The 18343-nt window shown below is 44.2% G+C and overlaps 1 protein-coding gene across 1 annotated transcript in view; it reads right to left on the bottom strand.

The window, feature by feature from the left end:
* mcf2a (MCF.2 cell line derived transforming sequence a) overlaps positions 1-18343 on the bottom strand; it is a 182952-nt gene that overhangs the window by 26553 nt on the left and 138056 nt on the right. Inside the window, exons 13-19 of the mRNA XM_072269779.1 lie at positions 17514-17602; positions 11790-11878; positions 9206-9272; positions 4835-4950; positions 4677-4746; positions 4493-4585; positions 2755-2847 (exon numbers count right to left, since the gene is read on the bottom strand). Coding sequence (XP_072125880.1) covers positions 2755-2847; positions 4493-4585; positions 4677-4746; positions 4835-4950; positions 9206-9272; positions 11790-11878; positions 17514-17602 — 617 coding nt within the window. The remainder of the gene's footprint in view (positions 1-2754; positions 2848-4492; positions 4586-4676; positions 4747-4834; positions 4951-9205; positions 9273-11789; positions 11879-17513; positions 17603-18343) is intronic.

The following is an 18343-nucleotide window of genomic DNA, read 5'->3' as shown; positions in this document are numbered from 1 at the left end:
TACTGGCAGCCGACCTGACAAGAATCCTTTTATCCCCACTCGCTGCCTCCTACCAATCAGCCAATGCTCTAACCGTACCAGTAAATTTTCTGTAATACCATGGGCTCTTAACTTAGTAAGCAGACTCATGTGTGGCACCTTGTCAAAGGCCTTCTGGAAGTCCAAATATATCACATCCACTGAAACCCCTTCATCTATCCTACTTGTAATCTCCTCAAAGAATTCCGACAAGTTTCAATAAGTCGGTGGTGAGGGAGGCGATTGCAATGAATGGCATTCATTTCTAGAGGTATAGAATATAAGAGCAGGGATGTGATGTTGAGACTCTATAAAGCACTCGTGACACCACACTTGGAGTATTGTGTGCAGTTTTGGGCTCTTTATATTAGAAATGATATACTGACATTGGAGAGGCTTCAGAGAAGAGTCACGAGAATGATTCCAGGAATGAAAGGGTTACCGTATGAGGAATGTCTGGCAGCTCTTGAGCTGTATTCCCTGGAGTTCAGGAGAATGGGGGGGGGGGGGATCTCATAGAAACATTCCAAATGTTAAAAGGCCTGAACAGATTAGATATGGCAAAGTTATTTCCCATGGTAGGGGAGTCTCGGACAAGAGGATTGAAAGACGTCCATTTAGAACAGAGATGCGGAGAAATTACTTTAGTCAGAGGGTGGTAAATCTGTGGAATTTGTGGCCACAAGTGGCTGTGGAGGCCAAGTCGGTGGGTGTATTTAAGGCAGAGATAGAGAGGTCTTGCTTAGCCAGGGCATCAAAGGGTATGGAGAGAAGGCAGGGGAGTTGGAATGACTAGAAGAATTGGATGAACCCATGATTCAATGGCACAGCAGACTCGATGGGCCAAATGGCCTACTTCTGCTCCTATATCTTATGTTCTTATGGTCTTAAGTTCATCAGGCAAGATTTTCCCTTAAGGAAATCATGCTCACTTTGTCCTCTCTTGTCCTGTGTCACCAAGTACTTCATAACCTCATCCTTAACAATTGACTCCAACATCTTCCCAACCACTGGGCTCAGGTTAACTGGTCTATAATTTCCTTTCTGCTGCCTTCCTCCTTTCTTAAAAAGTGGAGTGACATTTGCGATTTTCCAGTCCTCCAGCGCTACGCCAGAGTCCAATGATTTTTGAAAGATCATTACTAACGCCTCCACAATCTCTACTGTGACCTCTTTCAGAACCCTGGGGTGCAGTTCATCTGGTCCAGGTGACTTATGTACCCTTAGGTCTTTCAGATTTTTGAGCATTTTCTCCCTTTTAATAGTAATTGCACTCACTTCTCTTCCGTCACACCCTTCAACATCTGGCACACTGAGAGGGTCTTCAACAGTGAAGACTGATGCCAAATACTCATTTAATTCATCTGCCATCTCCTTATCCCCCGGTATTATTTCTCCAGCCTCATATTCTATAAATCCTATATCCAATGTCATCTCTCTTTTACTTTTTACATACTTGAAAAAGCTTTTACTATCTACTTTGATACTGCTTGCTAGCTTGCTTTCATATTTCATCTTTTCCCTCCTAATGATTCTTTTGGTTGCTTTTGGTAGCTTTTTAAATACTTCCCAATCCTCTATCTTCCCACTAATATTTGCTTTGTTATATGCCTTCTCTTTTGCTTTTACATTAGCTTTGACTTCCCTCGTCAGCCGCGGTTATATTCTTTTGCAATTTGAGTATTTAGACCAGAAGATCATAAGACACTGGAGCAGAATTAGTCATCAGGCCCATCGAGTCTGCTCCGCCATTCAATCATGGCTGATTTTCTTCATTCCTCCTCAACCCCAGTTCCCGACCTTCTCCCCGTAACCTTTCCTGTCATGTCCAATCAAGAAGCTATCAATCTCTGCCTTAAAAACTCCTAACAACCTGGCATCCACAGCTGCGTGTGGCAACAAATTCACCACTAAAGAAATTTCTCCCTATCTCTATTTTGAAAGGGCGCCCTTCTATCGTGAGGCTGTGCTCTCTTGTTCTAGACTCTCCCACCATGGGAAACATCCTTTATACATCTACTCTGTTTAGGCCTTTCAACATCCAAAAGTTTCAATGAGAACCCGCCTCATCCTTCTGAATTCCAGTGATTACAGACCCAGAGCCATCAAACTTTCCTTGTATGATAACCCTTCCATTCCTGGAATCATCCTTGTGAACCTCCCCTGGACCCTCTCCAATGTCAGCACATCTTTTCTAAGATGAGGGGCCCAAAACTGTTCACAATACTCAAGGTGAGGCCTCACCAGTGCCTTATAAAGCCTCAGCATCACATCCCTGCTCTTGTATTCTAGACCTCTTGAAATGAATACTAACCCTAGTCTAATCACCAGACAGTTTACAAAGACTGGTACACCTTTCAGCTGTGGGGAGAGACTTACGCAGTCAAGGGGAGAATGTAGAAACTCTTTATAGACAGCAGCAAAGTTAAATTGTTAAATTTTGAATTCTATGTTTCTACATTACCAAGGCTCTGTAACAATTCCAATTCCAATACTAGTCTTGTTGTTACAAAACGACAAATGACACTTCATCTATGCCAGTGATAATAAACCGGATTCTGAAGGTAACGTACACACTGTCTGTGGTCTAATGACGTCAGAACAGCCTGAAGGGCCAAAGGGTTCCCTCAGCTCTAATCAGCGATTGCTTTCCCAGACTTCCTTTGCACGATGGGATCATGCCGTTCTTTTGGGTCATGACCCACGACTGTATGACTGGGTGCCTTTCTGACCTACCTTCAGTAACAACTGGTACTTAGTGAGTCGCTGGATGGGCTTCAGTAAGTACGAGTCCAGCCCGAGTTTGTGACCCAGTTTACGTTGACATTCCTGAAAAAGATGCAGAGGTGAGAGAGAGCTGGAGGACTGTGCCTGGCCCTACGAGACTTTGGAAGCCAAGGGAGAGAGCAGAGGACGTTCCCAGGGCTGGAAACTCTCAGCTGGGATTGCTTCCTTTAAGCCAGAGGAAGTGGAATGTATGAAGAGCATTGACGGATCTGGGCATGTATCCACTGGAGTTTAAAGGAATGAGGGGGATCTCATTGAAACCTATTGAATATTGAAAGACCTAGATAGAGTGGATGTGGAAAGGATGTTTTCTATGGTAGGGGAGTCTAAAACAGACGGCTGTGAAGGCCAAGACATTGGGTATATTGGAAGTGGAGGTTGATAGGTTCTTGATTAGTCAGGACATCAAAGGCTACGGGCAGAAGGCAGGAGAATGGGGTTGAGAGGGATAGTAAATCAGACGTGATGAAATGGTGGAGCAGACTCGATGGGCCAAATGGCCTAATTCTGCTCCTGTGTTAAGGTCTCAGAAGAGACTTCGTGAAGGTGCATAAAATTATGAGGGCACTTGACCACTCAGAGAAAAAAGTTCTCTCTTTTTCAGCAAGCAGGGTGTACCTCTGGACGGAGAATACAAAGATCAAAGTGATCTTGGGGATTTTTTCCATCCAAAGGGGCTGATGGTCTGGAACTCATGGTCCAAACAGGAGACTGAGACAAGGCTCTCAACACACAGTTCTCTTTGGCCATCATAGATCATAGAACACTACAGCACAATACAGGCCCTTCAGCCCACAATGCTGTGCTGACCATAGACCATATCTATTGTAAGATCATTTTAATCCTGCCCTCCCACATAGCCTGTCATTTTTTGATCATCCATCCAATACTTATCTCAGAGTCTCTTAAATGTCCCTAATATATCAGCCTTTACAACCACCTTCTACCACACCATGGACATGACAGATGAAGCGAATGAAGAACACACACAAGATGCGGCAGGAACCCAGCATGTCAGGCAGCAACTATGGAAATGAACAAATGATCAGCACTCCAGGCCGACTGGAAAGGACAGGGCAGAAGCCAGAATAAGAAAGTGGAGGAAGGGAAGGAGGAGAAGTTGGCGGGTGAGAAGGAAGGTGGGTGGGGGACGGGGATGAAGTAAGCAGCTGGGAGGTGATGGGATGGAAGAAGTAAAGGGCTGAAGAAGCAATTGGATAGAAAAAGAGAGTGGATAATGGGAGAAAGGGAAAGGGAAAAACCTCTTCAATAGCTTGTGTTCTTTAATATAAGAAATACGTCTTTCAAATCACACTCTACAATTGTACCACTTAGCTTATTGTGTCATATTGTGCCACAGTTTAAGAATTAGGGGTAGGCCATTTAGAACGGAGTTGAGGAAAAACTTTTTCACCCAGAGAGTGGTGGATATATGGAATGCTCTGTCCCAGAAGGCAGTGGAGGCCAAGTCTCTGGATGCTTTCAAGAAAGAGATGGATAGAGCTCTTAAAGATAGCGGAATCAAAGGTTATGGGGATAAGGCAGGAACTGGATACTGATTGCGGATGATCAGTCATGATCACAGTGCATGGCGGTGCTGGCTCAAAGGGCCGAATGGCCTACTCTTGCACCTATTGTCTATTGTCTAGTGTGCCATTTTTGAGACCGGTTTCTGATAATCCATTACCTGGAAAAATGGGCAGTCTGAGCACCGTCTCCAAAGATCCTCCGAGCGCGGTTTGTTCTGGCAATACTTCACATACATCTGGAAGTTCTCTCTCTGAAGGACAGAGTGGAAAATATCAAAACAGTAAAGTGCTTTAGAAAACAAAGGTTGGTCCATGTACTGGCTTGGTGAAGAAGGTATTTACCCTTTCTAGGAAGCAGAATCCAACTTTCTCTGGCATCGTGATGCAGTTTTGAAGATCGTTGAGAAAAATTCTAGTGAAGATATTAACTGTTAATAAAAGCAATTTTACCCTATGAAATGTCTGCTGCAGTCTGTAAAGAGAAACAGAGCGAAGTATACCTGCTGTGAAAGTCATAGATCTGTGACATGTTGCCAAACAACACGTCCTTTTTGTTCTCCAGGATGGAAGGCATGAGAGCTATCATGACGGGGTTGTCCATCTCTGCTTGATAACCCTGCAAATACAGATCAAGCCCTCTAAAGCCAAGGCAGAGACAAAGAACAGAAGTTGTCATGAAATTGTTACTGTTCACCCAATGACCATCTTCACGTGGGACCCTGCCACTGGTGTTGGGACACTAATCTCCTAATCTGCACGCAAATGCCACCAACACAGAACACAGACCAGTCTAGCACAGGTACAGGCCCTTTGGCCCATGATGTTGTGCTAACCCAATTAAATTAGTAATCAAATGGCTAACAGATCTCTTCTGCCTACACAATGTCCATATCCTTCCATTTTCCTCACATTCATGTGCCTCTCTAAATGCCTCTTAAAAGTCTCTAATGTTTCTGCCTCGACCACCACCCCAGGTCAGTGTATTCCAGGCAGCCGCCACTCTCTGTGTCAAAAACTTACCCCTCACATCTCCTTTGAATTTACTTCCTCTCACCTTTAGTGCATGCCTTCTCGTAATAGACATTTGGGGAAAAGATACTGTCTGTCTGCTCTATCTATGCCTCTCATTATCTTGTAAACACCTATCGATCTCCCCTCAACCTTCACTGCTCCGGAGAAAATAACCTGGTCTTTCCCTCGTTGTCGGTAAATCACTACCCAGCACCTATCCAAAGCAGACTGAGCACAAGCTCCCAATCTTAAATTATTGCCTCAAATCTTACAATTCACTCTAAAGCAAGAGTGAATTTTCCTCACTTTGTCTTCAAGATACCCCCTTCACTTATTGGATGGATAACAGTAAACGATAGAGGTCTTCACTCCCCAGGACGACTATCACCCATCCCCCACATAGCTGTCTGTGGCTTTTAAAACTTCTGTGACAGAGCAACACAGTGTGGATACAGGCCCGTTAGCCAACCAGTCCACGCTATCCACTGTGCTCACCCAACTAGTACTAATTTCCTGTGTTTGGTCCATATTCCTCCAAGCCCCACACTAAACTTGACCATCCAAAGGCTTCTTAAATGATACTATTGTACCAGCCTCAACCACTTTCTCTGACAGCTCGTTCTGTATTCTCACTATCCTCTGCATGAAAATATTGCCCCTCAGGTGCCTTTTAAATCTTACCCTTCTCACTCTAGATGAGAGCTATAGCACAGAGTTCTAGGGAATGCTTGAATAAGTCCCTGGAAAGTAGAAGATTGAGAGATTTTATACCAAATTATGAGGAATATAGATCGGGTAAATGCAAGTCGATGATAGGTGAAATACAAAACCCAGCCTGGTCAACCTCTCCCCGTATCTCAGCCCTCTAGTCCTGACAACACTCTGATAAATCTTTTCTTGCTCCTCTCCCTTCCAGATAATTGAGTGCTTCCTGATGATATTAATACTCACAACCTTCTATAGCTGCACAGAACGGAGCGTTCTAACTCACCACCCCACTATTTGGTATGGAAACTGTGCTGTGGTGGACAGGCAGTCAAAGCTGCCCAGTGCATCGCCGGAACCAGCCTGCTCACCATCAAGGACATGCATACATAACGGTGCTGGACAAAAGGCAAACAATATCATAAAGGATCCCACCACCCTGCTCCTGGACTGTTTGTCCCACTCCCATCAGGGAGGAGGCTATGTAGCATCCACACCAAGGTCACCAGACTCAAAAGCTGTTACTTTCGCCAAGCAGTAAGGCTGATCAGCACCTCCACCCACTAACCCAACCCTCCACACTCCCAACTACCACTACATACACATCACCAAGCGTCACTTTATCAACATACAATCACTCTGTGTATATAACAGTTACTGGTACACTCTGTTTTATAGGATTGTTTTATATTTATATTTATTGTTCTTTATACGGTGTTTTTTTCTGCTGCATTGGATCCGGAGTAACAGTCATTTCTTCTTTATACTCGTGCTCTGAAGAATGGCAATAAATAATCTTGATCTTAACTAGTACTGTAGAAAATTTGTGGTCAACTGGGGGAATCCCTGTAATACAACAGTTAGCATGACACTGTTACAGCTCAGAGTGTCAGAGTTCAGAGTTCATTTCCAGCATCCACTGTGAGAAGTTTGTACATTACTGATAGTCAGAATGGCTTTGTGCACGGTAGTTTGTGTCTAACCAACCTTATAGAGTTTTTTGAGGAAGTTACTAGGAAAGTGGATGAAAACAGGGTAGTGGATGTTGTTTACATGATCAAGAAGATTCAGTCGTTCGGCATTCAAAATGAGGTAGAAAATTGGATTAGACACTGGCTTTGTGGGAGTAGCCAGAATGTGGTAGTAGGGGATTGCCTCTCTGACTGGCGGCCTGTGACTGCTGGTGTGCCACAGGGATCAGTGCTGGGTCCGCTGTTGTTTGTCATCGATATCAATGATCTGTATAGAAATGTGGTTAACTAGATCAGCCAATTTGCGGATGACACCAAAACCGGCGGTGTAGTGGACAGTGAGGACCAACTGAAAAAGTGATCTGAAAAGTGGCAGATGGAATTTAAAGCAGACAGGTGTGAGGTGTTGCACTTCAGTAGAACCAACCAGGGTAGGTCTTTCACAGTGGATGGTAGGGCACTGAGGAGTGAGGTAGAACAAAGGGATCTCCAAATTTATTAAATAATTTTAGCAAGGCAGGAATAGATTCCTCAGAATTAGATATATAAACCAATAAATCGTCAGCGTAAAGAGAAATCTTATGAATGGTCTCATTCACAAAAATCCTATAAATATTTTTTCTGCTGCATTGGATCTGAAGCTACACTGTCACACATGTTTTGGTCTTGTTCCGTACTGGAACAGTTCTGGAAGTCAGTTTTTCTGACGATTCCTAAAGCACTTAAAATTAATTTACAACCTAACAAATTAACTGTGCTTTTTGGAATAATTCCTCAAAATATCCGTAGTATCTCTTTGTCTGACCAACATGTTATTGCATTTGTTACATTGATAGCTAGGAGGGCCATTTTGTTGAAGTGGAAGGATACATCAGCTCCCACTTTGTCACAATGGTTCTCTCAAGTGATGCTATGTCTTAGTTTGGAGAAAATTAGAAGTCGAACCTTTGAACCTATGTTTGATTTTGACAAAAGATGGGGTTCATTTGCTCGTTATTATCATTTGAGTTAATTGATAGATTTCCTCCACGATCTAATTGTAAATTTTTGGTGTTTTTTTCTTGCTGGCGGTTTGATGTTTATCTTTGGAAGCTTTTTGTATGACGCATGACTCTGGGTTGAACACCTAATGGGATTTTCCCCCCACTTTTTCTTGCTTAGTAGGGGTTTTTTCTTTAAATCACCAAAATTTTTTCAATCTTTAAAATAATGTTTTTTTTCTTGAGACATTGTAAGTGTTGCTTATTTCGATGTACTCGTGTTAATTTTGGATAATAATAATAAAAAGATTTGAAAAGAAAGAAAGAACAGAGGGATCTGGGAATACAGGTCCATAATTCACTGAAAGTGGCGTCACAGGTAGACAGGGTCGTAAAGAAATATTTTGGCACATTAGCTTTCATAAATCAATGCACTGAGCACAGGAAATGGGATGTTATGTTGAAGTTGTATAAGACATTGGTGAAGCCTAATTGGAAGAATTGTGTGCAGTTTTGGTCACTGACCTAAAGGAAAGATACAGAGAAAATTTACAAGGATGTTGCCAGGTCTGAAGGACCTGAATTATAAGATTGAATTGCCTAGGACTTTATTCCTTGGAACATAGAAGACTGAGGGGAGATTTGATAGAGGTATACAAAATTATGAGGGGTATCGAACGGGTAAATGCAAGCAAGCTTTTTCCACGGAGGTTGTGTGGGAGTACAACCAGAGGTCATGGGTCAAGGGTGAAAGATGAATAGTTTAAGTGAAACATGAGGGGAAGCTTCTTCACTCAGAGGGTTGTAAGAGTGTGGAATGGACTGTGTGCAAGCTTGATTTCAAAGTTTAAGGGAAGTTTGGATCTGTACGTGGATGGTAGGGGTATGGAGAGTTATGGACCCGGTGCTAGTTGATGGGATTTGACAGTTTAAGTGGTCCAGTATTGACTAGATACTGTTTTCGTGCTGTACATTTCTATGACTTTATGACGCTACATCCTTCCTGTGGGCATGAAGGATTGCTCCAGTTTCCTCCCACATAGGGATAATTGGTTATTGTAAATTGTCCCGTGATTAGGCTAGGGTTAAATAGGTGGGTTGCTGGGTGATGCAGATCGTTGGGTCAGAAGTGCCTGGTCAGTGCTGTAACTCTAAATAAATCAATCAATCACATCAGGACAACACAAGGCATCAGCGAGGTTACCTGTAGAACACTGTTCAACTCCTCCACGTAGAGTCGCTCTGTGTCTATTAGCTCATTTATGACGTGTCTGGAAAACAAGCGATTGGTTACTCAGCAACAGCCCATCAATAACCAACTGTATCTCTACAACGTAGGACTGTTAATGTGGGAAAACATCCAACGTCACTGAGAAAGGTGAAGAAAACATTACTCGTGACCAGAATGGTTTAGGTTACTTGACAGAGCCAGAGGCCAAGGTCATGTTAAGGCTTTATGAAGCACTGGTCAGACCACACTTGGAGTATTATAAGCAGTTTTGGGCCACTTATCCAGAAAAAGATCTGCTAGCATTGGAGAGGCTCATGAAAATGATTCCAGGAATGAAAGAGTTAACATATGAGGAGTGTTTGATGGCTCTGGGCCTGTATTCTCTGGAGTTTAGAAGGATGGGGGGGGGGGTAATCTCATTGAAACCTATCATATATTTAAAGGCCTAGATAGAGTGGAGAACTGGGTGGTGGCGGTCCTTAATGATGGGTGTCCCCTTTCTGAGGCAGCACTCCTTCAATCTACCTCACCGTGGCCTTGCTCCTTAAGTCGAACTGCCCTGCACTTTCTTGTGGCTTACATTTTTGCTGTGTTGTGGTATTGTTTTCCCTTGTTCTACCTCAGTGCACTGAGCAATGATGTGATCTGTATGAACAGTAGGCAAGACACGCTTTTCACTGTATCTCGGTACATGTGACAATAATAAGCCAATTCCACGAGGATGGGGAGTGCTCCAAGGGCAAAGGGTAGTATGTCCTGCAAAGTGTAGATCCAGTAACACAACACAATCATAAACAGGTCACACAACATCGAGAGTGAGGAGGAAACAGTTGAGACCCATCAACAGGGCATATCATTTATGTTTCGGTAATCTTTGAGAAATTAGAAATGAATCTTTTAATTACCTTATTTATCACTGTATCTCAAAATTAAGAAAGATAGCGAGGCTGAGTTCATCTACAGGTAATTGCAAGATCTGGTGACAACAAACAGACTTTCCATCAGCCAAGAGGAGGCCCCTCCGTTGTTCGGAATCATCCATAGATGTTGTGTCCTAGCCAGGGCAGTACGACATGGAGAGCAAGTTGCTGCCCATGCAGCAGACTCCCCCTCTCCACGCAGCTGATGAATCCAAAGGATTGGCAGAGGTCGATACAGTTTGGCACCAGCAGTGTCACAGGAGTTGCCAGTCAGCATTGACCTCAACGTATGACTGTCGTAAGGACTCCTCGGGGCTTACTCCTGAAGCCTTCCCCATGAGGGCAATGGAAGTTTGAGATCAGAGTTTTCCTTCTCCTAGATGAGCTGCCAACCACGGCTAACAAGTGCCATCTGCCCAAAGCACCTTTGCCCCTTCTCCTGTCAGTAGAAAGAGTTAGTAGCTAAGCTCCTCCAAAAGGACCACACCCTTGTTGTGGTTTGGAGGTCCGCATGCCTCAGTAACCAGCAGAGCTATGTTGGCTGGAATCAGGCCTTTATGCCTTGGCTCTTGGTAGGATCAAAGGGTACAGGCCAGGCTAAGAGAGGTTCACTGGTCCTCCAGATTTTGGGGTTCAGCTCAGGGCTAACAACTCTGACCGGTCAAACAAAACAATTACACTAACAGCATTGAAGAATCCTCACTCACAACATGCTGGAGGAACTCAGCAGGTCTGGCAGCATCCATGGAAACGATCAGTCAACGTTTCGGGCTGGAACCCTTCGTCAGGACTGAAGAGGGAAGGGGCAAAGGCCCTATAAAGAAGGTGGGGGGAGGGTGGGAAGGAGAAGGCTGGCAGGTTCCAGGTGAAAAACCAGTAAGGGGAAAGATAAAGGGGTGGGAGAGGGGAAGCAGGGAGGTGATAGGCAGGAAAGGTGAAGGAGGGATAGGGGAAAACACAATGGGTAGTAGAAGGAGGTGGAACCATGAGGGAGGTGATAGGCAGCTGGTGGAGGGGGCAGAGTGAAATAGGGATAGATTTTCACTCTGGTCAAGGGCTGGCTTGGATCATCAGGGTTCTCGACCTGACGCTGCCTGACCTCAATAGGTGACATCCCAACAGATATACCTCTCCCTGAAATACCTCCACACTAATTCCCACCCTACGCAGAATATAAAAGATGGATACCAGTACTTAAAACCGCAGAGTATGTATTCCGCAATCTGCCACTTTTCAGCACCCGAACTCATGATGCCTGCTGTGTTCCTTTACCTCACACTTGCAAACGTATACGCTGAAATGCAGCTCCCCGAACGAGTATACACGCCCCTACTCGGGCGTCCCGAACCATCGGTGACTACCCTTCGCAACTGGTGGCTCCCCGTCTCTCCAAATTAACACGCAAAGTTTCCTCACTTACATAAACACACATGCACGCGCACACACTACGTACTTCTATATCTACTAGTTCAGTTCTCTGTGTTCGTGATATCTCGTGTTCCCGTGTACCACTGACCTGAACAGATCCAAGCGTGAGTGCTATTTCTATAAAATACTCATCCACTTAGACTGCTAAGTAAACTGCACAGGTTACATCAAACCCTCGTCAAAACTTTCCAACTTTTCCAGACACTTACCCCTTCAGGATTGCCAAGCTGCCTTCACTTTCGTGGTTTATGGAGTGCATAGGATTTCTTGTTTGGCTGACTTCATGCATGACCTCAATCTGTAACCGGGAGAGGAAGAGAGAGATCTGATCTCAGGCACAGTCCAGAGCAAAACATTTCTTATAGCATCACATATTGCTAGGGTTAGTGTCAATCTCTCAGAGATGAACAAAGGCATCCGGGGATCTATAACTCCTTGAAAGTGGCGTCACAGGTAGATAGGTTTGTAAGGAAACCTTTTGGCTCGTTATCCTTCATAAATCAAAGTACTGAGTACAGGAGATGGGATGTTATGTTGAAGTTGTAATGAGACATCGGTGAGGCCTAATTTGGAGTGTTGTGTACAGTTCTAGTCACCTACTTACAGAAAAGATGTAAATAAGATTGAAAGAGAACAGAGAAAATTTACAAGGATGTTGCTGGGACTTGAGGACCTGAGATACAGGGAAAGATTGAATTGGTTCGGACTTAATTCCCTGGACCATAGGAGAATGAGGGGAGGTTTGATAGAGGTACAGTATACACAATTGTGAAGGGTATAGATAAGGTAAATGCAAACTGTTTTTTCCACTGAGGTTGGGTGAGGTGAGAACTGGAGGTCATGGGTTAAGGATGAAAAAGGTGAAATGTTTAAGGGGAACCTGAGGAAGAACTTCTTCAGTCAGAGGGTCGTGAGAATGTGGAATGAGCTTCCAGCAGAAGTGATGGATGCAGGTTTAATTTCAACATTTAAAAGAAGTTTGAATAAATATATATATATATATATGTATGTGTGTGTGTGTGTGTGTGTGTGTGTGTGTGTGTGTGTGTGTGTGTGTGTGTGTGTGTGTGTGTGTTGGCACGTGGCCAAGTGGTTAAGGTATCGGTCTAGTGATCTGAAGGTTGCTAGTTTGAGCCTCAGCTGAGGCAGCATGTTGTGTCATTGAGCAAGGCACTTAACCACACATTGCTCCGCGACAACACCAGTGTCAAGCTGTATTGGCCCTCGTGCCCTTCCCTTGGACAACATCGGTGGCATGGAGAGGGGAGACTTGCAGCATGGGCAACTGCTGGTCTTCCATACAACCTTGCCCAGGCCTGTGCCCTGGAAACCATCTAAGGCGCAAATCCATGGTCTCACGAGACTAACGGATGTCTATAAGAATAAATATATGGATGGGAGGGCTATGGAGGCTATGGTCCAAGTGCAGGTCGATGGGATGAGGCAGAATAACTGTTTGGCATGGACCAGGTGAGATGGAGAGCCTGTTTCTATGATTCTATGACTATTATTTGAGGAGCAAACAGAGGTGACTGTCAATACAACTCTGTAGGTGCCCTCCCCATTCAAACTCGCTTGTAATGAATTTAAGGTGAGGGCGTAATTTCAAAGGAGAAGTGAGGGGCAAGTTTTTTTACACGGAGAGTGGTGGGTGCCTGGAATGTGCTGTCCGGGGTGATGGGAGAGGCAGATACATTAGGGACTTTTAAGAGATGTTTAGATAGGCACATGGAAGTGAGGAAAATGGAGGGATATGGACATTGTGTAGGCAGAGGGGATTAGTTAGCTAGACATTTGATTACTAGTTTAATTGGTTCAGCACTACACTATGAGCTGAAGGGCCTGTTCGTGTGCTGTACTGGTCTATGTTCTGTGCTCTCTGTTCCCATGTGGGACATTCACTGAAACTGAGCTGCAACCCCCAGTATTGGGCAAAAAAAAAAAAAAACAGCACTGTTTGGGAAAGACCATAAGACCATTCAGCACATCAAGACTGTTCTTTTATTCCATCGTGCCTGATTTATTATCCCTCTTGAGCCAAAACAATAGAACAACTCCAGAGGTTCATTCCTCTAATATCAAATTCCCGCTGACCATACAAACTCAATGAGATATCTTTGAGAAAAACTCCCTGTCCAAAAACGCCACACATCATACATAAATTTTCAACTTAATTAAACACATTCTCCAAATCATATTCAAAAAGATCTGACCACAGTAATTACCTCTTCATATGTAAGAATTTTACGATTTTCTGAGATTAGGGATTGCATTTTATAATTTATTAGCTCTTTGCTGCCTCTCCCAGAGGCTTCCATGCAATTATCTCCAGATTTTGCACCCGTGACTTCCATACCAATTCCAAGGATCCTCATGAATTTCCTATCCTCATCAAGTGCCTCAACTTGCCTATAACTGATATGGGCCTCCCTTTTTCTTCTTAACCAGACCTTCAATATCTGTCAAATCCAAGTTCTATGAACCTGCTAGCCTTGCTTTTTATTCTACCAAGAACATACACATTCTGTACTCTCAATATTTCTCTTTTGAAGGCCTCCCACTTACCAAGCATCCCACTGCCAGAAAATTACTTAGAGTAATCCAATCTACCCTCTCCTATCGGGACGAAGGTACAGGAACTTGAAAGCATGTACCACTAGGCTCATTGTCCCACTGTTATGAAACTCTTGAAAGGTCTTCTTGTACAAACAGGATCTCTCAGTCTAGCTCATCAAGCCCTGCAAACTTATCTGTGACCCTGCACTGCACTTTCTCTATAACTGTAACATTATATTCTGCATTCAAATTCTCTTTTTCCTCTTGAGTGGCTCAATATATTTATACTCAGTGGTCACTTTATTAGGTACCCCCAGTAACGAATAAAGTGGTCATAGACTGTATGTTCATGGCCTTCTGCTGCTGTAGCCCATCTACCTCAAAGTTCAACATACTGTGCTTTCAGAGATGCTCTTCTGCACACCACTGTTGTAACACATGGTTATTTGAGTTACTGTCGCCTTCCTGTCAGCTAGAGCCAGTCTGGTCATTCTCATCTGACCTCTGTCATTAACAAGGCATTTTCACCCCGCAGAACTGCTGCTCACTGGATAGTTTTGGTTTCTGTCACCATTCTCCGTAAATCCTAGAGACTATTGTGTGTGAAAATTCAAGGAAATCAGCGGTTTCTGAGACTCAAACCACCCCATCTGGCACCAATAATCATTTCAGGGTCAAATCACTTAGATCACATTTCTCTCCCGTTCTGATGTTTGGTCTGAACAACAAAACTGACCTCTTGATGATCTCTACATTGAGTTGCTGCCACGTGATTGGCTGATTAGATATTTGCACTGCTGCCATGTGATTGGCTGATTAGATATTTGCACTGAGTTGCTGCCACATGATTGGCTGATTAGATTTTTTGCACTGAGTTGCTGCCACATGATTGGCTGATTAGATTTTTGCACTGAGTTGCTGCCACATGATTGGCTGATTAGATATTTGCACTGCTGCCACGTGATTGGCTGATTAGATATTTGCACTGTTGCTGCCACGTGATTGGCTGATTAGATATTTGCACTGTTGCTGCCACGTGATTGGCTGATTAGATATTTGCACTGAGTTGCTGCCACGTGATTGGCTGATTAGATATTTGCATTGCTGAGCTGACATAATGAAGTGGCCACAGTGTATGTCTGGATGGTTTTTCACTGAACTTTAGTACGAGTGGAAAAAAAAAACAGTTACCAATCTCAAACAAGAGAAAATCTGCTGATGCTGGAATTCCAAGTAACACACACAAAATGCTGGAGGAACTCTGCAGGCCAGGCAGCACCAATCACCAATCAAAATGAACTAGTAGACTCGATGGCCTGAGTGGTCTTATCTGCCATAACAACTCTGTGATTCATTGCCAGGTGATCTGCTACAGAAGCCAGATACGAGGAAATGAGCATCAGGCCAATGATCTGCGTTGCCTTGTGTTGGGTTCCAGTCAGTGAGACAGACCACTGTGATAAACAAGACACACTGACCTGCAGTGTGGAGTCTGGTGTGAGTTACACATACTCATAATACCATCTCCACTTGCAGTGACTTGGGCACACACGAGCACCCAGGCTCAGCCATCCGTTATTAGAGGATAAATAATTTAGCCGTAGCTTCTACTTTCTACGATTCTCGTGAAGCCAGTTCATACTTGTTCAGTGGTGCTTGTAAAAATAAGTTACACATAAAGGTTCTTGCAGAAAAGCGTTGAGTGATGGTGAAAGGAAAAGACTGTCTCTCCCAGTGAGATAAAATCTTCAGCTCTGCTGGGAATTGGCATTGCAGAGGATCCAGAGGAGGTTCACAAGAATGATTCGGGGAATGCAAGGACATGAGGAGTGATTGATGGCTCTGGGTCTCTACTCACCAGAGTTTAGAAATTAGAGGGGGTTCTCATTGAAACCTATCGAATATTGAAAGGCCCGGACAAGGTGGATGTGGGGAGAGGGTGAGTCCAGGACCAGAGGGCAGAGCCTCACAATACCAGCACGTCCCTTTTGAACAGAGATGAGGAGGAATTTCTTTAGCCAGAGGGTGCTAAATCTGTGGAATTCATTGCCACAGGTGGCTGTGGAGGCCAAGTCATTGGGTACATTTAAAGTGGAGCTCGATAGGTTCTCGATTAGAAAGGATGTCAAAAGTTATCGGGAGAAGGCGGGAGAATGGGTTGAGAGAGATAATAAATCAGCCATTATGGAACGGCAGAGCAAACTCGATGGGCTAAATGTCCTAATTCTGCTCTTATAACTTTTGGAATAAAAGATCTTAATGACTTGTGATGATTTTCATTTGGATGGCTTTGATCTCCTTCTTTACCCCTTCTGCCTTCTCTGGTGGAATGCAGTAGCATCTACAAGACTAGTATCTACAGGAGGTCATGCCTCAAGAAGGCAACGTCCATCATCAAAGATCCCCACTATCTGAGCCATGTCATCTTCTTACAGCTCCTATCAGGCAGGAGGTACAGAAACTTGGGAAGTCCCCACCGCCAGGTTCAATGACACCTACTTCCCATCAACTATTCGATTCTATACCACTCATAATGTGGTATTAAGATAGGTACAACCATTGTTGCTGCTACAGTCCAGAGACGTACAGTTGGGGTTAGTAAGTTTTGGACATGCTCATTGATGCTGAAGCATAGCGACACTGACAGGCTGCCCCAGCACATACTTCACTGATTAGATTTATTTTATCTGTTGAGAGATACAGATTGAACTGACCCTTCCGGCCCAATAAGCCCGGCAACCAATGTTCCCTCTAATGATTTTTACAGCTGCGAGTACCAATCATTGCTCTGAGCAGGAAAGTTTTACATGGCCTGAAAACTGAGCAGCATTTTAGATTTTGTTTTGTAATATGCATACTGTGAATATTTGAAATGAAATTGAAAAATGACATACTTCTGATTTTATATATCAATTGAAGGGCATAATGAAATAAAGAAATTCTTTCATGCTTCGTAAATTTTGCCTCACCTGTCTTGGTCCCAGCTGCATTGCAACAAAGGCTACGAGCGTGGGAGCATTTTGATTACTGCGTGGCCGCACACCCACGTAGCTTAGAGCAAACAGTGGCAGCAACTCATTGATTTAACCGTACCCTAATCACAGGACAATTTACAATGACCAGTTAACCTATTAACTGGTACGTCTTTGGACTGTGGGAAGAAACCAGAGCACCCGGAGGAAACTCATGCACACACACGGGGTGTGTGTGGGGGCAGGGGGGGGACATAAACACTTCTTATTGAACTCCAAACTCCAGTGCCCTGAGTCACGCTAACTGCTACATGACAGTGGCACCCAAATTTGACACAAACAACACATTTCACTGCACGTTTCAATGTTTTGATGTACATGTAACAAATAAATGTTCATCTTTACCTTCCTAGTGCTCTGTGGTTTTCTGGAACTCTTTTTCCCATACAACGATAAGTCAAATGGGAATCTCAAACTGGAACTGGAATCCATTCCTTCAAAATAAACATATGCATTTGAAAAGTTCATGTGAAGTTCCCCCGCTCACCTTCCCATCGCCTCCCAGTCTCCTCCTTTCCCATATCGTCGATGTTTCACCATCTAATCTCCCACCTACAGATGAATTTACTTTTTATTTTGAGCATAGTGTGACAAGAATACACATAGATTAAGATTTAGCTGTCCTGTGCTAGCACCAGTGGGATCAGCAGTTGGTCTGCCACCTGTCCTCAGGAGAGAGAGAGATAAGGAAAACAATGGAGCAGCATATGGAGATGTTAATGAAGGAAGGAGAGCTGTCAAAAGCGGCTCCCCCTTTGAACCCTGAACTGTTTGAAGTGATGGACAGGCGATACCCCAGCAGGGGGATAAAAAGGGACAGGTTCGCTAAGGCAGGACACCCACGACACCCCAAGGTAACGAGACCCTGGAAGCGGTGTGCCTCTCACAAGTCGGTGGGAAGTTTTGGACGGCTAGTCGCGGGACAAGCCATAGACGCTCAGGGTGGAAAGGCACGATCGGCGGGAACCTGGTGTGTGTCCACCCTTGCCTGGGTGCCAGGTTCACCGCAGGGAAACGATCGTATCTGGAAACGGAGGGGTCACGGTCGGTGACCTCAGATGACATCACAAAGGACTCGCTCGAAAGCTGACTGCGAAGGTCTGTGTGGAAGCCTTGAATATTCATTCGTTTTGCTCTCTCCCTCCTTCCCCCACACTGTCCGTCTCCCACGGCAG

The sequence above is a fragment of the Mobula birostris genome, chromosome 10 (genome assembly GCF_030028105.1).
Source record: "Mobula birostris isolate sMobBir1 chromosome 10, sMobBir1.hap1, whole genome shotgun sequence".
Lineage (NCBI taxonomy): Eukaryota > Metazoa > Chordata > Chondrichthyes > Myliobatiformes > Myliobatidae > Mobula > Mobula birostris.
Note: the sequence above shows the minus strand (reverse complement) of the source record. Positions and strands in the feature narration are given on the sequence as shown.